This window comes from Panthera leo, chromosome A1 (assembly GCF_018350215.1).
Source record: "Panthera leo isolate Ple1 chromosome A1, P.leo_Ple1_pat1.1, whole genome shotgun sequence".
Taxonomy (NCBI): Eukaryota; Metazoa; Chordata; class Mammalia; order Carnivora; family Felidae; genus Panthera; species Panthera leo.
In genome coordinates, this window is record NC_056679.1 from 100,621,610 (window position 1) to 100,645,686 (window position 24,077).

At 44.3% G+C, this 24,077-nt stretch overlaps 1 protein-coding gene across 9 annotated transcripts in view; it reads left to right on the forward strand.

Moving 5' to 3' along the window:
• Positions 1-24,077, forward strand: part of LOC122216892 (synuclein alpha interacting protein) — a 157,322-nt gene that overhangs the window by 121,446 nt on the left and 11,799 nt on the right. For 7 of the 9 annotated variants that reach the window (XM_042933877.1, XM_042933885.1, XM_042933862.1 and 4 more), the window contains 6 exons: positions 3,124-3,237; positions 10,826-10,951; positions 15,814-15,983; positions 20,943-21,035; positions 21,582-22,650; positions 23,948-24,018. In XM_042933877.1, coding sequence (XP_042789811.1) covers positions 3,124-3,237; positions 10,826-10,951; positions 15,814-15,983; positions 20,943-21,035; positions 21,582-22,650; positions 23,948-24,018 — 1,643 coding nt within the window. Of the gene's footprint in view, positions 1-616; positions 741-3,123; positions 3,238-10,825; positions 10,952-15,813; positions 15,984-20,942; positions 21,036-21,581; positions 22,651-23,947; positions 24,019-24,077 lie in introns of those variants that run through there. The other 2 variants (XM_042933893.1, XM_042933888.1) reach the window with 2 other exon arrangements.

Below are 24,077 nucleotides of genomic sequence, written 5' to 3' on the forward strand. Positions count from 1 at the left end.
AAATGCAATATATTATCATTTAAGGATGTAGTGAAAGCAATGCTGAGGATGAAATGTATAATTGTAAATGCCAGAATTAAAAGAAAGAAAAGGAGGGGCGCCTGGGTGGCTCAGTCGGTTAAGTGGCCGACTTCAGCTCAGGTCATGATCTCGCTGTCCGTGAGTTCGAGCCCCGCGTCGGGCTCTGTGCGGACAGCTCAGAGCCTGGAGCCTGTTTCAGATTCTGTGTCTCCCTCTCTCTGTGACCCTCCCCTATTCATGCTTTGTCTCTCTCTGTCTCAAAAATAAATAAACGTTAAAAAAAATTAAAAAAAAAAAAAAAAGAAAAAGAAAATGATCTAAAGTAATAGCTTAGGGGCGCCTGGGTGGCTCGTTGGTTAAGCACCCCACTCTTGATTTAGGCTCAGGTCATGATCTTGGAGTCACGAGGTCAAGCTCCTTTTAGGCTCTGTGCTGGCCGTGGAGCCTGCTTCAGATCCTTGGTCTTCCTCTGTCACCCCTCTCCCCTCTCAAAAAAATTGTTTATAAATAAATAAATAAATAAATAAAGCTAACAGCTTAATCTTCTATCTTAGGAAACTTAAAAAAAAGAAAAGAAAACTACATTTAAAGCAAGCAGAAGAAATTTGAAAATTCAAGCAGAAATAAATGCAACAGACAACAGGGGGAAAAAAAAAAAACAACAGAGAAAGTCAACAAAACCAATTCTAGTTCCATGAAAGGGTTTTTTTCAAAAATGAGTAAGCTTTTAGTTAGACTAAGACAAAAAGAGACAAGACTCAAATCATTAAAGTCAGAAATGTTGCCGTATACTCCCGTGTTCTGCGTCCATGCTCTTGCTCTGAACGGTCTTGCCTAGCAGATGCTCGCCACTATTCTCCTTCCTTTGTTCATTCAGAAGGAATGGAACGCATGGTGTCAGTGGCTTGTTGGGTGTAGATTCATCCTGGTAGGGCACAGTTGGCTTGCTCAAAGCGTGCGGTTTGAAAAACATCTGTAATGAAGGATCCATACACAAAAGGATGATGGGTGGGGTATAGGGAGCCCAAGAAGAAAAGTGCAGTGTCCTGGACTAAGAGCAGAGCACTGTTACCGTCTGAGAGCCGGGGGTGCCAGCAAGACGGGGCTGAAGGAAGGAACTGGCCGATTTTTGACCTTTGACTGGTAGAGGGACTCAGCAGCCAGTGGCAACCCCATAGGGGTTGGGGAAGCCAGGAACAGAGGGGACCTCGAACTCACTCTCTTTTCGTGGTGTCCCACTACCACTCTCCATCAGCCAAATCTGGGGGCAAGGGAGGCGGCCCATACAGACCAACCTCCTCTGGCAGCAAGGAGGGCAGCAGAGGGAGGAGACAGATCAGTGGGGGCACCTGGAAGCTACTCGGCCCACACCTGGCCCTGCTAGGTTCCCCCAGGAGAAGAATGGTCTCGGGCTGCGAATAGTTGTGAGTTGACTACTTGAAGTTCCAATATGCAAATAGGTGTAGATGAATAATGAGGAGATTACCTCCTGCATCTTATGTTTAGAATACGCTTCCCACACTCTATGACGCGGTGGCTCTTTTCTCCTGGTCTGAGGCCCCACCCTGGGCAAACCGGGAAGGCAGCTGAACGTCTCGCTGGTGTTATAGAGGATCTAAAAGAGCGTGCTGCTAGTAAGAGGTAATAAGTGTTGCGTGCCAAGGACTCTCACATGCTTTGTCTCATCTGCTGCTCCCAGTAACTGTATGAGGTCATTACTACTATCCCTGCCATTTCACAGAGGAGAAAACGGACTATCAGAGAGGGGAAGCAACTTGTTGGAGGTCTTGTAACTAAGTAGTGGATTCAGGATTTAAATCCATTCCAAAGTCTGGATCCTCGTGACTAGCTTATACATGTCACGGCTGCCTTCCTGGTTTGCACAGTGTGGGATCTCAGCACTGGAGGAAAAAGCCAGTGCGCTTTGGGGACGGAGTCCCCAAAGCCTTCAGTGCAGGTAGCATTGGAGCCAGTATAATAGGATTATTTTCTTTCTTTCTTTTGGAATCCTGCCATTTCAAATTCTCAAGGGTTAAAGCCTATTCTCAGAGTTAATGAATAAACGGATATTGGTATATTCATACAATGGAATACTTGGCAGCAGTAAAAAAGAACAAACTTTCATACAAGCAGCAGCACGGTGGACTCTCAGAGGCATGAATGCTCATAATAAAATAAAAATCCTATCAGTGGTTGCCTGGGGCAAAGGTGAGGACCTGAGACCCTGGAGTCCTAGAGACTGGGGGAAAGGGGGCGCTGGAGATGTCCTGTATCTTGATTAGAGCAGTAGTTACAAGAGAGTATGTATTTGTTGAAATTCTTCAAATCACATGCTTAAAACAGGGTAGGGTATGTTTTATAGTATTATAGTACTGAATACCTCAATAAAGTGATTTAAACCAACTGATTAAGTTTATGAAACTGCATTTACGTAAAAATTCCCCAACTGATTTTGAGTCAGAACCACAGATCAGAAGTATAATACATGATATGCTTATACTGCAAATAAATTAAGCCAAATACAAGAACCAAAATTCATGTGATTTTTTTCCCTCGGCAAAATTACTGTCTGTGAGGTTTTGTTTTGTTTTGTTTTTGAGAGAGAGAGAAAGAGAGTGAACATAAGCAGGGGAGAAGCAGAGAAAGAGGTTGACAGAGAGAGAAGCCCAAGCAGGCTCTGTGCTGTGAACACAGAACCTGATGTGGGGCTCGAACCTGATGTGTGAGGTCATGTCCTGAGTCAAAATCAAGAGTTGGACACTTAACCAAGTGAGCTATGCAGGCGCCCCGTGAGGCTTTTTTTTTTTTTTTTTAGTTTATTTATTTTCGAGAGAGAGAGAGGCAGAGAGAGAGAGAACCTGTTTAAGCAAACAGGGAAGGGGCAAAGAGACAGAGACACAGAGTGAGGGAGAGAGAGAATCCCAAGCAGGCTCTGCCACCACCAGAGCCTGACACAGGGCCGGATCCCACAAACTGTAACATCATGATCTGAGCCAAAATCAGGAGTCAGACATCCAACTGACTGAGCCACCCAGGTGCCCCTATGAGGTATTTTTCAAACCTGAATTACTTTGAATTTCTTTCTTCTTTTTGCCAATCTAGAACGGTCAGTTGGAGTGTGTACGTTGGATGGTGAGTGAAACCGAGGCCATTGCCGAACTGAGTTGTTCTAAGGATTTTCCAAGCCTCATTCATTATGCAGGTTGCTTTGGTCAGGTATGAGGAATTTTTAATAATCAGATTTATAAGCAGTCACTTCATTGTAATATTTTTAAATGAAAAACATGTTTTAAACAACCTAAATATTCCATAATAAGATATTGGATAAATAATGAAGCTACATACATATGATGGAATTTTATGGGAAAAAACATACATTATAAAATATTGAAACGTGTGCTATAAAACCATTCCTGTAATTTGGTACCAACTTTGAATTCTAGAGAAAGAGGAAGAGACGTAAATAATAAGATTAGAAAACAAGCTGTGTCACAACATGTTCACAGCTGTTACCACTCAAGGCGGAATTACAAGTGGCTTTTATCTTCTTTTTTGTATTTTTCAGTATTTTCCAAATTTCCTACAACAAATGCATTTAACTGTCGTCAAAAGGGAAAATGATACATTTTCTCGTACCCAACACTGAAAGGAAAATCTTCAGTAAGATATTAATCAAGGAAATCTCTAACATGAGCAAACACACTAACTAGATCATTCGCAGTTACAACCAGTTTCTACCTTAGGAAATCCCAGTGTGAGTAGTTGATGTACACAGATCACAATCCAGGGTGTGGAGTACAAAAATCATCAGTAAGTCCCTTTGAGAGGAGTAAGTATAAATTATATTTTCTAAAAAATTGGAACCACAGAGTGCCAACCTCAGCCTTAAAAAAATAAATAGAGTCGGCACTGTATTAAAATAGATTTAATCATATTTGTCTGTGGCAAAGAAAATTGCTTCTCATGCCTATAACCATATCCCCTTTGGCTTCATAAACCGTCCTGGTGGCAGTAAATTGTGGTATTGTCAACAAGAGATTAAGCTTTTCTGAGCATGACAATCTCAAGTTCAAAAAATACCCTTGGAGAATATGACTGCAGTCTTTCTTTAGTGCGAGTCCATGTTAGGTAATAGTTTATGTTGTACCATGGTAACTTCAGTGAATATAAATTATACACATATATGTATGTATGAGTGTGTGTATGTATATATCACATATATATAAATACGACATATATATAACATGTATGTGACACACATATACAACATATATGTATATGTTAATATGTAACGTTCACTCTATGTGCCAGGCACCAAGCCTTTGGAGTTTGTGTACATTATCTCACTTATTCTTTAAAATAACCCTGTTGGATCCTGTTGTCTGTACCCATTCTGGAGGTGAGAGTCAAGGAAGAAAGTTAAGTGGCTTACACTTGTCTTGTTCCAGTGCCTAGTAAGCAAAGAGTGCACCTCAGCTCAGGCCCTCCGATTTCAGGACCAGATTCTGTTTTGCATCTGCCTGTGTAGGCAATTCCTATAGCCTGTTCCCAGCGGCATTGACCTGAGGAAGACTTTCTTACAATTCCGTCTAACAACACATGGTGATACACAGGTCATCGAAGTCAGTACCTGGTACTAAATTTACGACATGAAGAAAAGAGCAGAAAGAACACTGACAATTTGTCAAAGCTACCGTCTTTGAAAGAATTACTCCATTTTCTCAGTGTCCTGTCCTGGCGAGCCCCAGTCACAGTATTCCACAAACAACCATAACAGTTCCTAAACAATTGCTGAGGATGCCCTTTTTTGGCTTGTACTGGCAAAGGGGAGAATCGAATTTTCAAATGACCAAAAGAATGTAATCACCGATGATCTTCCTAAATCATTTTCAGTATAAAACTGAATGTAATTTATTCCCAAACCGTCTGAATAATCGTTTCGTGCTCCTGATTTCATCAGCTTATCTAAAGCCTAGCAAGGAATTTTCCATCCCCGTAGAAAGGCTACCTGTGCTTTTGGTAGAGCTTGCCAAAGAAAAGGAGGAAGGGATTGCATTGCTGTTCTGAGACTCTAAGTAAATAATTGGGCCCCTGGCATTTTTTGTGTCGGGAAATGCTGCTTATGTGTGCCAGCTTCTCTGTTCGCCTCTCACAGTGGGTTTCTTGCAATTGTGAAGCCGTCAGGACCAAAGAAGCGCACGTGTCCTTTCTGGGACTGGTTGGTTGATGCTGTGGCTTACTGGACTGGACTAGAGGAAAATACGGAAATAGGGGACCTCGCAGAAGAGCCACGTCAGACGTTTGCCTCACGCTAATATCAATCTTCAGGCTGTTATTTCAAGCTGAGAGGCCTTTCTAATGACCCAGAGCATGGCTCTGAGCAGGGCAGCCCAGCAGCGCCTTTCGGAGAGCACTCCTCCCCAAGTGGAAGGCATCGAGGCCCTTTAGAACCACGAGTCCTCCTCTGCCCAGCCATCCCGCATCCGCCGCAGGCACTTATGTAACAGGTAACCTGTGGAGATGCTGAACTTGGAACCATTACAAGGCTAATATTTTCACAAGGAAGACTGTTATTGAACATTTTTCTAATGGATTCAGCACATGCAGGTTTTTCTGCATCAGGCAGGCACTTGAGTGTGCTCTGCTTTTGTTTCTTCAGTAAATACTGCTGGAAAGGATAGAACAGAGGAAAATTCCTCCCTTGGTTTATTTTAGTTGCCCTCTGCCCCTCATATAGATTCTCAAAGAAGGGGCTCTACGTGACTCCCAATTTGTGTCCTTTTTCTCGCAAAAATTACCTTAAAGACTCTGGTACCGCAGGGCAGCCGGCAGATTTTAGCGGTCTCCTGGAGTGATAGATCTTGGGGTGATAAGAATTGATTTTCCTCCTCCTGACACATGAAGTCTCAGAGGGTGCAATTATTCCATTGCCTGATCGTACGGAGCAGCACTAGCCACAGGGAGCACGGAGGTGAAAACTGCGGGGAAACTCCTGGAAAAAGCAGGGATGTCCTCCAGTCGGCCTGCTTTGCTGTCCCTGGAGAGAGTTGTTGCCGGCCAAACAGTAGAGACAGAATTGTCTCAAGTCAAAGCTAACCTGTGTCACGGGCGCTGTTTTATTTCACCACGAAGGCTCTGAGGGTCTGGCCCACGCTCTCAGCAAAGCTGTAGTGCCCTCAGCAGTTTGGAGGCTTCGGCCCATTCTGCACCGGTCATTGGTTCAGTGGGTTCTGTGTTCCTTATGACCATTGTGTTTCTGAGTCTCCCCTGTCACTTTTGGTAAGGACATCCTGCTATGAAAACAACCTCCCTCATAGCACTCAGCATGTACAAGAGCACCTTTGTCTACACTGGGTGCATTCTGCATTTTATTTTTTGTGTTTATTTATTTATTTTGAGAGAGAGAGAGAGAGAGCAGGGGAGGGGCAGAGAGAGGGAGACAGAGAATCCCAAGCAGGCTCTACACCGTCAGCTCGCAGCCTGACACAGGGCTTGAACCCACGAACCATGAGATCATGACCTGAGCCGAAACCAAGAACAGGATGCTTAACCAACTGAGCTACCCAGGCACCCCGCATTCAGCGTTTGAAATGTTGGCCCTGACACAGATCAAAACAAAACAAAACAAAACAAAAAACAAAGGGATAGAATGATCAGGGACAAGTTTTGAAAAAAAGGAACAGAGCAGCAATTCCTACAGCGATAGGCATGCAGGCAAGAGGCTACGTGCGATTGTTTTTCCACGATCGACTTTAAAAAAGCAAAATATTCTGTGGACTTGATTGTTTCACTGTCACTGGATAGGAATAAGAAAACAACACTCAAAGTACTGAGATTGCAGACAAAAGCAAAATAGAAAAATGTCTGATTAGCCGAAGCACCCATCCGCTCTCCAGGGACTGATCTTTGAAACAGCGTAAGCAACACAGAGCTCCATAAACCCACAGACTGATGGGCTGTTAATTGTGCTTTCTGTGACCCAAGCGTGCAAAATGAGTGTGTCCATTATGGATTCAGGGGCCATGGGTCAGTGAGTGGCTGAGGATACTCATACTGAGTAGACAGATAGCAGAGGCCTGGAGAACAGTGGCTCCGTGTCTGATCTTAAATCCTAGCCCTGCCATTTACTAGCTCAGGGGTCTTGGAAACGTTTATTATTATTTTTAAACAGAAAAGATCTCTCTGGACCTCAGTTTGTTCATCTCTAACATGGAGATAAAAGTGGTTTATTTGCCAGGGGGCAAAAAGCCACGTGAACACTGCCCGTTGCTGACACATAGTAGACATTAGATAAATGTTGCTTCTTACGATTATTGGGTATCTTCCAATTTCCTGTTTTATTGATCTCAATATTGTTCAATTGGCTTATTTCACCATAAGTAAAACATAAGGGAAACTTGACAACGAATGATTTAGGCCTTAACCTGTTTAACAAGTTCTCGGATACACTTTTTGTTCACATTTTACCGTCTCTGGATTCTGCATTTATCTTACAATATATGACACCCTGAAATTGTGGCTGGCCATTTTTTTACATTTTAACATCTCAAAAAACAGACTGAATTCTACCTTTGATAATATATTAGATTCGATGATCTCTGATTGCAGAAGAAGTTGCCTCCTTTGGAACTTACAGTCATAATGAAAACTGTAGACACTTTACTGATTGAGGCCAACAAGAGACCTGTGGAACGCTTTGCAGTGACATTTTTTTTATTAGACTTTGTCCAGCAAATCTCATAAATTACATGTATTAATTGCCCCATGAAACGACTTGCATTGCCTTTAACAACACACAAAATGCCCCAATAAAACAGATTACCAAAAGAGCAGAAAATCCCCAGAAGAGGAAACCAGGACATGAAGGAAGTTTTCAGTCAAGAGATAAAAATCGAACGTCTAGATGAGTGTGTGGGCGGCTGGGTAGAATGTTAAGTTGGAGAGGCAGTCTGTAAAATGGAAATAATACAGAAGGGCCTCTCGATCCTTACGACTTCACTGGATGTTCTCTGAAAGCAGTGAATTACGGCAAAATGAAAATCAGAAATGACATTTTTTAAACATCTCCCTGACACACACAGCACACAACACACATGCAGGTGTGCACAGAAAGAGAGCGCTAAATGTCTAAGAAGAGAGGTAGCCATCACTGCATATGTATATTTAATACACATGTATCTCATAAGGCCCTTCTCAGTTGGAGAAAATAGCTGTATTTTTTCTCCTTACTAGATATTGGTCGAGTAAGTCACTCTTTATGTTATAGTCCCATCGATTTCTGCTGGCATGTTCTCCCGAATCAGAGCAGAAAACGGCATTTTCTCTGAGACTGGATGCTGACCATGCTTTTACCCAAACCCGGGAATTTAAGACCTTTTGTTTTCATGAAGTTTATCAAAGAACAGGCTGATTCTGTAGCTTCTTATTAAAGTAAATTGCCCACTACCGAACACAAAACTGAAATTTGAGGTGCTGGGCAAAGACCTGCCTTGTTCTGAACAGTAGAATAATGGTTCTTCCTTTATATAAGTCTTGTGTCTTGAATTGGAATGTAATTATAAGGGAGAGTTATCCATGGCATCAGAAGAAAAGAAGGCAGGTTATCAAACAACATGGATTGAACCTGACTTGAAAGACCATCAGGAGCCAAGGCAGCTCTTGCCTTATACAGACCGTGGCCTGTCTGCCCAGATTTTCAAGCCCCTGCAAAGTCAAGGTGTCCAGATTCTTCTCCCTATTTTTATAGGGGAAAATGTCTAGTCGTATGAAATGCTATATCCCATTTTCTACAACCCTATCGTTAATAGAAGAATAGACTTCTCCACTATGCTATTAATTGAGTCTGAAAAATATGAAAATGTGCCTGACGAGAAGGTACGTATAGGATATTTCTGACTATCTTGCGTTCCCCTGAACTTTACTTGCTAAAGAAGTTTGCTGCTAGAGTATCAGAGAATATATACTTGTCTTCTTTGGCTTTCTGATTGGTAAAACAAGGGTGTTTGAATGGGATGACTCCTAAAATCTCTCCCACTCTGCCACTTTAACATCCCATGATGGAATATCATAGAGCAAACCAGGTCACCGCATACCTGAGAATGACCCACCAAGATGACAGGGCCGTCTTTTTCACCAGTCGAATCACGACAGCCTGCCCTCTTGATGTTTCCATGTCTTATCCATTGACTTCAAACCAGTTGGTTATGCTTGTTAACCTGAGATATGTCCACTCACCCAGGTCTTCCAAGATCACACGGCAGAATCATCTGGCTCCAAATAAAAGTAATACCTCTTCCTCATTAGGAAAAATAAAATTGTTCTACCTTGTGCCTTTGAAGCATCACCTGCTCTGATCCAAATATCAGCCCCAAACCCCCATCCACGTTTGCCTCGGAAAAAGAGGACAAGCACTTTAGTCTACCCTTATCCAGATTGTAGCTCCCAGCCTGGCCTCCAGGGCCTTCCTTCTCCACCTCATTCTCCAAGGATGTTCAGGGTTTGATGTTCTACAAGGTCTGTCTGCTTTTGCCGCTGACACCCTGCTTTCCCTGGGTGCCCTCTTGGTAGTTTATAGGCATTCATTACATTTTTCTCTTCTTGCTCTTTAGGGGTCTTACTCTCTGCTTGCTCACATGGAAAGAGTGTGGTGGGAATATTCATTCTGTCCCTGATGTCACCAATGCCTTCATAAACAGTGCCCTGCTTCCCCTGTGAAGGGCAAAGCCCTGAAGGGGTTGGCTGTTTTTATCCAACATTCCTTTAGCAGATTAGTTGGCATGTTCAGAAGGTGAAGGCAAATTTAATCCAGAAAAGTATAAAAGTTCATGACCAGTCCGAGCAAGTAACTGGAAAAAAAAAAAAAAATCCTTTAGAAGGCTAAGGAGAGGTTCAAGGCTATTTCAAACACATGATCATCCTTTTAAATGTCAAATTCCACTCACTGAACTTCCCGCTGTTGTTTTTACCACTCTCTTATTTTTTTTTTTAACATTGTATTTAATTCTTCTATTTTAAAACAGTGAAATCCCATCCCCCTGCTTTCTCCTGAGGCCAAAGATAACATGAAAATACCACAAAAGACCCAGTGGGTAAAATGCAAACGGATTTTGGCAACACACTGAGCACTCTGTGTCTTTGCTCTTGAAAGGTTGTGCTCAGACATTGGGTGAATAACGCAGAATAAGGGAAACCTTTACCTTTAAAACCCCACCAACATTTGGTCAGAAAAATCCAAAAGGTCCTGGTTTTATTTTGGTGAGGTTCTTCTGCTTAAGCACCTTAAGCTGTTGCCTCTCTCTGACAGCCTGTTGATTGCAAGAGGTCTGGGATTAGGAAGGCATGGTTGAAGCATTATCAACTTCAAAGGATAAGTTGCTTATCTCAGTGTCTGAGGTTTTATAATATTCTTGAACCCTAAAGACGGTGTAACAAAATAACACGAACATTGCCTTGGCATCAAAAGACTTCGATTTTGGCCCTCACTTTGGATCTGTCTAGGTGTGTGACTTTGAGGAGGTACTCAAATTTCTACAAATCAGTTTTCCATCTCTAGTGGATGTCAGTGCAACAAGAACGTTTCTGACATAACTTCCTGCTCCTAAGAGTCTCTGAGCGTGCCTCTTACATTGACTCAAGTCAGAGAGAAGCATGGATTTTCAGTTCAGGATGAATGGGTATTTTCTGCTGATAGGGTCAACCTGGTGGTATGTAAGCTTCCCAAGTTAGAAGTTTTGCTTGCCTCTGTGTTTTACTTTAGACTTAGGACATGATATTCCATTAATTGCAACTGTCTGTGTGTTTATAGGAGAAAATTCTTCTTTGGCTTCTTCAGTTTATGCAAGAACAGGGCATCTCGCTGGATGAAGTGGACCCAGATGGCAACAGTGCCGTCCACGTAGCCTCACAGCATGGCTACCTCGGGTGCATACAGGTACGCAGGCTCTGCTGCTTTGAAGAGAGAAATGAGTTTATCAAGCAATGAAACAAAAAAAAGTGACGTTTTGTTTACTGGAAGAAATATGTGAGTGAAGTCAGCTTTTTCCATTATAGTCGATAATAAGGAATTAAGTAGATATAGTTGTATTTCCAGAAATCCACACAAATGTTGGCTTAAAGAGTCCTAGAAGTTTCTTCTTGAGTGTTGAAGGCTGTTGAAAGGGACTAGAGACAGAGGGCTGTGGTTTGCCCCCTTGCTCTGGGGCAGGGCTGAGCTTCTCAAATGCCGTCAGAAAGGCCCAGAATTGATTACAGGGAGGCCTCTGGAGGGCCATTGCTCCCCTCAGCCCTCAGGCAGGCCAGGCAGGCCAGGCAGGGTCTTGGTTGGCCAGCCACTCTACCCAACAGCCTCAGGAGGCCTCATCAATGTAGCCCTACATGCCTCACAACTATTACCATGGTCTATGTGTGCAAAGGTGTACGAAGGCTGGGGAGCAGAGCCACGGGAGAGGTGAGGACGCTCTTCTCCCTGCCCCCCAGCCACCTGAGAGAGGATCCAGGAGGGCTGCTTAGAGCACCTAGAGTTCCCACAAGAAGAGGAGTCGGAATCCTCCCCTCAGCCGAACGCTCTGTTGCAGGAACCTGAGCTAAACCCAGTGCCGCCATTGTAATAACACATGGCTGAAATCCCAGTGAGGGTCCTCAGAAGTTTGGGGCATGTATGCATGTAAAACCAGATAAACCCCTTTTCTTAAAAAATGCTAAGGCCCTGAGTGATAAAGCAAAGAGAGACAGTAACCAACGAGAAAGAGGAGTGACCCTGTGAGGGAAAGAGAGGCTTTGCATTGGAAACAAAGTTTGAATTTGGCCCGGAATTTGATGTATGAAGGCGTAATTACCAGAGTCAGACCATTCACCCCATTCGTATCGTGGACAATGACCCAGCATCTTTGGATGTGTTACCACATCTTCTTGAAATGTAAGAAAACTCCCTCCTGACTGACAGCATATGACTGAAGGCTGTGATTAAAGAAAGTACCTTTAACCTCAATGAGTTCACAACATTCGGAATAAGCTCGGCGTGTAGAACAGCTCTAAGGAAGCAGCAGTCTTTTTTTTTATTTATTTACCTTATTACACGTTGTTTCTTTTATTGCAACTCAATGTGCTGATTTAACAGGAACTTACTGATGTCCTACTGTGTGCAGGGTAGGTTGTCGCCAAAAGACAAAATCTGATGGGGTGCCTGGGTGGCTCGGTCTGTTAAGTGTCCGACTTGGGCTCAGGTCACGATCTCAGAGTTCATGAGTTAGAGTCCCACATCGGGCTCTCTGCTGTCAGCATGGGGCCCGCTGCAGATCTTCTGCCCCCTTCTCTCTCTGCCCCTGCCCCTTTCTCTCTCTAAATGAATAAATACATACATACATAAATACATAAATTAGAGAGAGAGAGAGAGAGAGAGAGAGAGAGAGAATGAAAATCCGGGCATTGAGAACCAGTCACTTATGAAGGTAGAAGGGACTCTACTCTGGAAATGACAGGAGAAGATCTGGAAAAGCTGTCAGTGTGAAAGGCAAGAGGTTCATAAAAGCAAAAGGCAGAGGTAACAGCACAACGGTCTCTGGAGCGTCCGCTCTTTGGAGAGCAACGTTGAAAGGAAGTATTCCGAGTGTCTGGAAGTTTCCCCACTAATGTTGGCAAAGTGTGCATCTTCTCATTTAAGGTGCCACACTGCAAAAGCAGTGATAAGAAAGGAGAGCAAAGAGAAAAATTTAAATTACTCCCAGGATCTCTGGAAGATGAAAGGACTGTAGCAGGACTTTTTTGTGGAGGAAAACAATAATTGAATAAAAACCAAAACCTTCAATTTTTCCATTTAACAAAACCCTCAAATATTTAATCATCTTGAACTTCTTTCATCAGCTAATAAGTGACCGACAGCCAAAGAAAACCAGCTGATATCACTAATTCTGTTTGGGATCTTGGTTATTTTTCTTTTATATGTGAACAGAGGCTGTCTGTGCTTTTAGGCCATTCATCTCTCCACTTAACACAAATGATGTTTTTGGCACTAGATACCGTGGCTGTGGAAACTTGGATAATCTTGGAAGCGGGTCTGTCCACTGGGTGTGAGATTTAAAAGGGGGGAAAAAAAAAGATACAGAGAGACTGAGGGTAGGCCGGGGTCGGGGGCGATCGCAAGGGCCCTTTTGAGGTGAGGTGGAGACTGAGTATGGAAAACTGCAGAGGCCAGAGGCCGGGGTTCAAGGGAGTGGTAACAGCAGGTGTTTACAGGGATGCCCTGGGAGGGCTGCAGGAGCTCAGGGCCGAGGTGATCTGCCTGCTACTTCTGTCAGGCTGGCGGCAGTGGCTTCGGGGCAGATTGGCCTTTCGTGGTGAGTGACCAGGAGGCTCCGAACCGTAAACCAGGAGGCTCCAAAGTTCCTCATGACCCCTCGGTGTAAGCCATCTAGGAACTTGAAAACCACAGGTGTTTCGGGGCGCCTGGGTGGCTCAGTTGGTCACGTGTCCAATTTCGGCAAAGGTCATGATCTCATGGTTCGTGGGTTCGAGCCCCGCATGGGGCTCAGTGCTGACAGCTCGGAGCCTGGAGCCTGCTTCGGATTCTGTGTGTGTCTCTGTCTCTTCTCCCCGCCCCCCCCCCCCCCGACTTGTGCTCAGCCTCTCTCTCTCTCTCTCTCTCTCTCTGTCTCTCTCTGTCTCTCAAAAATAAATAAATGTTAAAATTTTTTTAAAAATCACAGGTGTTTCTTTTGGAAGCAATAGTACCTTTGACTCATATAAATCCAGAGATACATTTCTTCTTGATAGTGTCAAAGACTATGTCAGATTGTGGCAGTTGACTAATACTGATGGGACAGCTTTTCTAATGTCACCACAGTATAAATAGAAAAAAAGTTTGATTTTTTTTTAAGGTTTATTTATTTGTGGGGTGCCCGGGTGGCTCAGTCTGTTGAGTGACCGACTGGCTCAGGTCATGATCTCACGATTTGTGAGTTCAAACCCTGCATCGGGCTCTGTACTAACAGCTCAGAGCCTGGAGCCTGCTTCGGATTCGGTGTCTCCCTCTCCTCTTTGTGCTGTGTCTCTCTCTCTCTCAAAAATAAACAAATGTTAAAAAAATTTTTTTTTAAAGTTTATTTATTTGCGAGAAGGGGTGGGGGACAGACGGCGGGGGGAGAGAATCCCAAGCAGGATCTGCATTGTCAGCACAGAGCCCGATGCGACGCTGGGTCTCATGAACCTGTGACATCATGACCTGAGCCGAATTCAGGAGTCAGACACTCACCCGATGGAGCCACCCAGGCACCCTGATTTTTTTTTCTTTTTTTAATTACTGGTGTCAACCATGGTCCATCAAGTCTCTCTTCTTTACTAATGATGACCTTGGCCGGGTTCCATAACTTTCTGCTTGCTTGCGACGTAACATTACTCCAAACCAGTTTAAAATCTCAATCTTCTATACTCTGGTTTCTCTTCAGATCGCATAAATCTTTTGCCTTTTAAAATCTCAGTCTTCTGATTCAAAGTATTCTGCTCTCCAACCCAGATTAGACTCAGGGTTCAAGGGACTTGGCCAGGAGACAGAGGCATGATTGGCTTTGTACACCCCTGTCTCCTATCCCTATCCCCTATTCCTATTCTCCTCTCTCTTCTGGGCTCAGTGTTGGAGACAAGGAAGAGATAGGAGAGAAAAGTCAACTGACTCTTTGCTTAACGTCAGAGGTCATGGCACTCTCCCTGAAAGCTGTCACTGCTTCTTTGGCTCACTGTGGTTGGCCACTAATGTCCTCTGTGGCAGCCTTCAGATGCTGACCCTCTGCTGGGCTTGGTGGGTGAGGCCTCTCTGGAGCCTCCCCACTGATACCTGACAGGGGACATCTGGCCCTAGCATCACATCCTTGTCCCCCATACACTTCCCTCTGCCTGTGTAACACCTCCCTGCTCTTGCTGCTGGAGAACCCTCTCCTTCTCTAAGTGGCATGATAGCCAGCTCACCGCAAGCCCCTTCTGTAACGTCTGCTCAATTTATGGGTCATGTTCTTGCCCGACATGGGTGGGAGTATGGGTAGCTTCACAGCCCCTCCAGATCTTTTTTCTTGAGTTCTTTTTCTTTCTGCTGCGGTCGGCTCAGCCACAGATCACGCATGCTTCCCAAACAAATAGGAACAGGTAAACAAAATTCCCCTCTGTCCTCTTTACACGCATCCCCAACTCCTTAAAAAAAAAAAATTATATTTATTTTTGAGAGTGAGAGAGACAGAGCATGAGCGGGGCAGGGCAGAGAGAGAGGGAGACACAGAATCCGAAGCAGGCTCCAGGCTCTGAGCTGTCAGCACAGAGCCCGATGCGGGGCTCGAACTCACAGACCGGACCACGAGATCATGACCTGAGCCGAAGTTGGGAGCTTAACCGACTGAGCCACCCAGGCACCCCTCGCATCCCCAACTTTATGGGCCCACACACTAAAAGGGACAGAGCAGCTCACCACTGCCTCTCCCTGCTCAGGAGGCAGCCTCCTGGGGACAGCGTCAGGCCCGCCCCTTACAGTTCCTTGGAGGCTCGGTGGGATCCGAAGCAGTGACATTGGCTCTGCTGCACTTTTGTAGGCTCTGGGGAAAGTGTCTGATAGCAGCTCCTGCAACCTCGCCAGAACCTCTCTTTTGCTTGTCATGGCCCCCCCTCGCCCGCTACCCCAGCCCGCTCTGGGCTCCCGTAACTGGTTTGGGACTAACAGGAAAAGTTCCATTTGCCTTTCTGTTACAGTCCTATGAAAAAACAAAAATGTTGCAGGGGAGGTCTTGGAATGACACGTGCCTTTGCATTTTCTGACAGACATTGGTTGAATATGGAGCAAATGTCACCATGCACAACCACGCCGGGGAGAAGCCCTCCCAGAGCGCCGAGCGCCACGGGCACACCCTGTGCTCCCGGTACCTGGTGGTGGTGGAGACCTGCATGTCGCTGGCCTCTCAGGTGGTGAAGCTGACCAAGCAGCTGAAGGAGTAAGTGACCCATTCTTGCCGTGACCACCGAGACTGGCTTGTCCTCACTTCGCTTAGGTTTGAGCCAGGTGCTTTGGTTGTACCAGTCTCATGTTGGTTGTACAGGGAATTCCTAGCCTTCTTCTCTCGGCTTTTCTTCTTCTGTCCCAGGTCTTCCCGGCCAGCACCCGTGCCGCAGGTACCAGAGGCAAATTGACATTTAAACAAACAGTGCAGAGCAAACTTCCTAAGCAGGGAACGTAAGGTGTGTGGGATGACAGACGGGCTCTCTCTGTGTGCATATCTCCGGGGCCAACTTCTTAGCGGTCATAGAAAGAACACAAAGGCAGCGTCCCCAGACTCCTGTCCTTTACGTGCTAGGAAATCATAAAGTGCCTGAGAGAGAAAAACAAAAAACAAAAAAAGCAAAAAACTAGAGATAGACCCATTTCCCAGATTTGCAAAAGAAAAATGTGTATTTGAGGAATTACAGACAGATGATCTGGCAACCATCACCAGTAAATTTATTAGAAAAATTAAGCAGACGATTCGTGACTCTTCAGAACGCAGAAGAGTGTTCGGTCAGCGTGATGTTACTTAAAAGCTTCTTGGTCTAGATGGAGTGAGTTCTGTTCTTGCCAAGATTATTGAACGGCTACCCACTGCTTACCTAGACATCAGGAACCATTTGTGGGAGGTTGTCAGGATAAGCGTGAAGAGAGGGGGACAGTGGAGAAGCTGTCAGGTAGGTGTCTAGCAGGATGAAGATCAAGGTGCCGACAGCACTTTAGAGGATTAAAGTCAGACTTTGGGAAACACCAGCCGAATGACAGTTACCGTATTGGGGAGGGAATCACTAAAAATCGGAATCAGCATTCAGAGTCATGTTGACAGATTAGGAGGATGAACCCTAAAAATTAAATGTTAGAAGCAAAATACGAAGTGTTTTAAATTATTTTTAAAAACCTTCTTTTTCCCAGTTGAAAAGAGACGTATGGTGGATGGGAGGCCTTACCTGATTACAGGTGTAACCAGGCCACAGTCTGGCACGTCCCCGGACCCTCCAGCTCTTCTCTAAGCTTGACAAAACCTTGGTCTCCCTACTTCCCCCGCTCTTGTCTCAGAGGCCAGGTCTCTGTGTACCCTCCTGCCCTCCCTACTAGAATGCCCTCTTTAATGAAAACCCAGTTAGGTTTTCACTGGAAACAGGACTTAAAAATTGAGGATGTTTGTTGGGATGAGCGCTGGGTATCGTATTATATGTAAGTGATGAATCCCTGGGTTCTATTCCTGAAGGCATTGTTACACAGTATATTAATGAAGTTGAATTGAAATAAGTAAATTTTAAAGATTAAAAAAAAATGTTTCTTTTATGTATTTTGAGAGAGGAAAAAAAAGAGCATGAGCAGGGGAGGGGCAGAGAGAGAGGGAGAGAGGGAATCCCAGGCAGGCTCCCTGCCATCAGCGCAGAGCCTGACTCGGGATTTTGTTACAAACTGTGAGATGACCTGAGCTGAAATCAAGAGCCAGACGCTTAGCCAACTGAGCCACCCAGGTGCCCCTAAATAAATAAATTTTAAAAAGAAATAAAATAAAAATTATAATGGGAAGAATAAAGCAAAATTAAACATTAAAGGGGTTCCCTCCAAGTATCCTCTGCCCAGTTACACAAATCTCCCCAGGGGGAGGGAGCGAAGTGAGCTTTAAGAACTTCTTGTAACTGAGGGGAAAATGCCCACAAACTCATAACTCAGTAAGTTACGTTTCCATAGCGAACATCCTTGGACACATGTCTTTAGGTACATGTGTAGGTATTTCTAAAGCTAAGCTCCTAGAAAGGCAATTGCTAGAACACAGGGCATAAGTATTTAAAATGTGGATAGATGCTGCCTAATATCCTTCCAGAAATATTGTAGCAATATCCCTGCCCCCCAGTAGTGTATGGGGGGGGGCGCCATTCAGAGGAGCTTTCAAATAATCCAGTAGAATTTTTTTTTCTAAAGATTCATCCTCGGAAAGACCAAAAAACACGGTCCTCAGTCTCTATACCGTGGAATTGTGAGCTTTTCATGAGCTATAATAGCTGTTTTATTGGTGAGCAGTTCAAGGTCAGGGTCTTGGCTGCCTTCCCTGTCGATGGGCCTAGGATAAAATACACATGTATGCTAACAGATAACAGCTCTTCTGCTGTTCCCAAAGCTGAATGCTGTAGACAGTTATCATTAGGCCAGTGACAAGATAAAATATGAGAAGTTATGCTGTAGACCCTGGTCTTTTACTTACCATGTTCCTCAGTGAGATGGGCAAAACTAGAAGTGAAAAGGGAAGTCCACTTGGTCTAGCCACAGCACCCTATACCCTTCACGCTCCAGGGCACCAACAACACAGAAAGGTGAAAAAGGAGGGTTGAAAAATAAGAGTTTTTCTAGTCAAAAATTTTGAGTGAGAGACAGTGCTGAATGCCTTTTCCTACTAGAATAACTTTACTAACTCTTTATCATTATAAAGATAATTACTATTTAAAAATGGCAACCTCCAGGGGTGCCTGGGTGGCTCAGTCAGTTAAGTGTCCGACTCTTGATTTTGGCTCAGGTCATGATCTCATGGTCCATGAGTTCAAGCCCCACAGTGAGTGGGCCCTGTGCTGACGGCGTGGAACCTGCTTGGGATTCTGTCTCCCTCTCTGTCTTCCCCTCCCCTGCTGTCTTTCTCTCTCTCTCTCTCTCTCTCTCTCTCTCTCTCTCTTTCTCTCTCTCTCTCAAAACAAGTAAATAAAAAATTTTTTAAAAAATTTAAATGGCAACCTTCAGCTCTGTTAGAAGTCCTCATGTACAAGCCTAGGTCTCCCTGGTTGAATTATGTCCTGTCCTAAAAAGATAAATTGAAGTCCTAACCTCTAGTACCTCAGAATGTATGCCTGTTTGGAGATGGGGTCTTTATAGAAGGAATCAAGTTAAAATGATCTCACAAACCCTGAGATCATGACCCGAGCTGAAGTCGGATGCTTACCCAACTGAGCCACCCAGGCGCCCCTGCTGTCTCCTTCTTTAGACAATTAAATTTTCAGTAGGTGAGTCACAGAACGAGTGAGATAAACTGAGATCACAGACTTTTATTTTCTTAGGGGTGAAATGTCGGGACTAAAACTGACCATGTCTGAAAAACAGAGTACTTGGGGAGATGGCAGGGTATCCTCGTGGTCTGATCTCACAGAATTAGGTTTAGGTGGCCAGTGGTTGTTGAGTATGTGCAGTGACACTCAGCAAGGAGAACGCTAGGCTTCCTCAAGCCTGTATCTAAAGTCTGGCGGTCGTCATAAGAACACTTGTAATTCATTCACCTGGTTCCACACCCTGGCCCATGAGAGAGTCTAACCATTTTTGATGCTACCTGTATTCATTTTCTACTCCTATAAGAAATCAGCACACACCTAGTGGCTTAAAACAACACAAATTCATCTTGCAACTCTGTAGGTCTGAAACCCAGAATGGGTCTCCAGATTAAAATTGAGGTGTCTGCAGGCTATGTTGCTTTCTGGAGGCTCTAGAATGAGAGTCCGGTTGCAGAATCAGTTCCTTGTGGTCGTAGGACCAAGGTTCCCTTCTTTTGCTGGCTGTCAGCTGAGGGTCACCGCTGGCACCTAGAGGCCGCTGCATTCCTTGGCTCCTGGCCCCTTCCTTCCTCTTCAGAGCCAGCAATCACAGATGGAGTCCTCACACTGAGTGTGTCTGACCTCATCTTCCTCCTCCTCAGTGTTAAAGACATGTGGTTGGATTGCATCACCAATAATAATAACCTAAGATAGCCTCCCTGGCTTCCTGTCAGCCAATAACAACCTTAATTCTATCTGCAACACTAATTCTCTTTTGCCGCATAAGATAACGTGTATTCTTACCTTCCAGGGATTAGAATCCGATGGCCATCCTTGGGGGGTGGCGGGTGGTCATAAAACGAATAAAGAGTTCAGTAAATACTGCTTATTCTTCTAAAGTCAGAATCAGTGGGATTTACTTTTTTCAAGTTCTCTAATTATGTTTTCTAAACAGATGTTAATTTCCGTCACCTGCGGCATTTAACTGATTTTTTTCTTAAATTTAAAGCACGTTCTGATACCATTTAAAGTACATTCCGCTTTTATGTCCAGAATAAATTGAGCGTTGCCATACCAGGTTTCCCTTTATGTAAGAAAATGCTAAGTTATTTCATTGTTTTTACCCCCTATGGAAATAGTCTGCTTTTGTTGCTCTTATTTTGCTCTTTTCTGATCACTGCATTAATACAGTTACTTTAAAGATTTAAACAGTGTGGAAAGAGTAAATAATACATATAAGTATGATATAAGCATATGTGTTATAAGTAAAGATTTAAACAATGTGGAAAGAGTAAATAATACATATAAGTATGATATAAGCATATATAAGTAATATATATTTTATAAACAGAGAGGGATTTCTTAAAAATGTTTCTTTTATATTTCTCTCATATAAAGAAATTTATATTTATATTTATATTCTTTTATGTTTCTTAAAATATAAAAAAAATATACTACACCCACTATTTTTATAACTTCCTTTTTTACTTAATATATGTATGTATATATATGTATATGTATTTCTATATCTATATGTATCTACTTTATACATATACTAGGGAAACTTTTTCTATGTCATGGATACTGGAATAGATCATCATTTTTAATAGCTGCCTCTATGGAAGCAACTAAATTATTCACTGAGTCTTATTGATGAGCATTTAGGCTACTTAGAGTTTCTTGCTAATGTGAATAATAAGCATCCTTTTGGGTAATTGACTGTGTCCTTCGAAGATTTCTGCACGGTGAGGACGAAGGCCATGCGTATTTGTAAGGCTTTGGGATTTATTGCAATTTATTGCAAATTATCATGACAAAATTTATACCTACTCATTTATAGTAGTGGCCATGTATCAGAGAGCTTATGTGTCTCGCTTCACTTTTCCCAGACAGACAATGGAACGTGTCACACTGCAGAACCAGCTCCAACAACTTCTAGAAGCCCAGAAATCAGAGGGCAAGTCCCTCCTTTCCTCGCCCAGGTAATACCAGGAACATTAATGGTTAGAGTTCTTAGGTGTCTTTAGTCTCTGAGCCTTCTTTTGGACTTGAAGAAGACAAAAACAGAACATATTTTATGTTTTATAAAGAGGAATAAATATGAGACGTTACAGGGGGAAAACGCCCTGGACCTGATGTCAGAAGACCCGGCTTCATCTCTGGTTCTGCCATTTCTTCATTCTCTGACTACAGAAAAGTCACAGTCAGATTCCTTCATTTCTTCACCTGTGAAATGGGAATAAGGATACGTAGGTGTATAAGGTTGGTGAAGATGAGAATAATGAATGCAATTGGCACAACATTGATGTGTAAACAGTAAAACAGTAGACAGATCTCTCGTCATAGCGTTAGGTATGAGGCCCACTACACTGTGGTCATGGTTACCACTCTGGAGTTATTTGGAGATTGATGAGCACAGACATTAAGTGATTTTTCTTATTCCAGTCCTGTCGATCTGTAAGTCGTTAGTGGCAGTGGAGGCAATCAGTGATAGGAGATCACCTCATATGTTCTTCATCATCTTTCAGTTCGCCATCCTCCCCCGCTTCCAGAAGGTCCCAGTGGAAATCTCCAGATGCGGATGATGAGTCTGTAGCCAAGAGCAAACCCGGGGTCCAAGAGGGGATTCAGGTGCTCGGAAGCCTGTCGGCATCCAGCCGGGCCAGGGCCAAAGCAAAAGATGAAGATTCTGACAAAATCCTCCGCCAGTTACTGGGGAAGGATATCTCAGAGAGTGTCTGCACCCAGGAAAAGCTGTCCTTGGAATTCCAGGATGCTCAGGCTTCTTCTAGAAACTCAAAGAAGATCCCTGCAGACAAGAGGGAGCTGAAGTTGGCTCGGCTGAGGCAGCTGATGCAGCGGTCCCTGAGTGAGTCCGACACCGATTCCAACACCTCTGAGGACCCCAAGAGCACACCCGTGAGGAAGGCCGACAGGCCCAGACCGCAGCCCATTGTGGGAAGTGTGGAGAGTGTGGACAGCGCAGAAAGCCTGCACCTGATGATCAAGAAACACACGTTGGCATCAGGACGCAGGTTTCCTTTTGGTATCAAAGCCTCCAAATCTCTAGACGGCCATAGCCCATCTCCCACCTCCGAGAGCAGCGAACCCGATTTGGAATCCCAGTGTCCCGCCTCAGGGACCACTCCCCCAAGCCAGCCCTCCGGAGACCCTACTCAGCCCAGCCCTGACAGCACCACCACCCAGAAAGTGGCCATGAGCCCCAAGAGTGCCCTCAAGTCTCCGTCTTCCAAGCGCCGGACATCTCAGAACTTAAAACTCCGAGTTACCTTTGAGGAGCCCGTGGTCCAGATGGAGCAAGCTAGCCTCGAGCCCACTGGGGAGAAGGACAGAGATAAGGGCAGGACCCCCCAGAGGACCTCTACGGGTAGCGAATCGGGGGATCAACTGAAAAGGCCTTTTGGAACCTTCCGATCTATCATGGAGACGCTCAGTGGCAACCAGAACAATAATAACAATTACCAGGCAGCCAACCAGCTGAAGACCTCCACACTGCCGTTAACCTCACTTGGAAGGAAGACAACAGATGCCAAGAGAAGTCCCGTGAGCTCTGCTAGCAAAGGAAAGAATAAGGCGGTGAGTGCCTTTTGGAGAATATCCCATTTCTTGCCTGTGAATTCACTGTGCTGTTCCTAACACTACAGATTGCTGACCTTTGCCACCTTGAGGGAATCCCCAGAAAATTCCAAAGGGATGCATGGACAGCTAAGTCCATGTGTTCTTTAAGGATATACGTCATATTAAAGTATATACGTTTTGCTCTTCCTTGGAAAATATGCTAAAAGAGAAAGATGAAAGAAATCACAGGAGGTTATATTCTGGTCCCCCAGTTTCCCAAAATAGTTTCATCCTTGAGTGTTAGGAGTCCTAAACTGGAAGGCATTTCTGCAAGATGAGGCCACCAATCGATGTGAAATCAGGCCCTTCCTTGGCACAGATTCTGCCTCAGGAAGAGTTTGTTCTCCTCATCTGACTGGATAGTTTATCCTCAAGCCCGATTAAAGAGCACATAAATAGAAACTCTATTTCCAAAGACTTAACGACTCCACTTTGGAATGACCTTTGAAATGAATACACCACAGGGACCTCCACGTTGGCGTTTTATGATACTCACCCCTGAGTGTTGATCAGGATGCCATAGCAGTCTGAAGCACTTGGCAGTACATAAGGGATGGCAGAGTGTGGCGGGAACTATATCTTATAATTGCATTTACTAGAAAACCGGAGACTATAATCTGTGGTTTAAAACTGGTGAATGGGAGATATGAATGTCTTTGTAGGCTGTAGGCAATGTGTCCTGTATGCTCTGCACATGCCATGCCATCCAAAAAATGGTACAGTAGCCAAAATGCGAAATGCTGAGGGGTAGAAGGACCTAGAATATCCATCCTGCGATCTAGAGAGTCACAGCCTGCATAATTGATAATTTGCCACATGGTAAAATTCCATTACAGTGCAGTTGAAGAACTGTCCAGATTCCTTTTGCAATACTAAAATCGAGTTTCAGTTAGTATCTAATTAATTGAACACCGATTTTAACTATACGTTGATTTCCAACGTCAGTTGCCTTTGTTGCAAAGAACTTCCTCACATGTATATTTCCGCGAGAAAAGTCACACCCCTGCCCCGAAGCCCAGCCCCTTTGGGTTTCATATGCCCAAACTTACCTTGCTCAAATAAGACTTTCCCGAGTAACTTAATGGGTTCTGTCACTCAGGAGTAAGAGAAGGATCCCACCAGCTCGTGCCCCTCGAAGTATGTATGAAGCTTGCATCCACTAATCTGCCTCCTGCATGCTTCCTGTTTATCGAGACGCGTGCATGTGCTGAGCTCGTTGCATGTTTTCAGATGATGTCTGATTGCACCTCTCTAGGAGATGTACGGCAGCTGCGTCACCCTTTCCTCTAACACGCTGACCGAAGAGCCTCTGCGTAACCGTGCACGGTACGTGGTGCTAGCGGGTGCCTTGCGCAGCAGGGCCACGCCTTTGCTTTCAGTTGCAT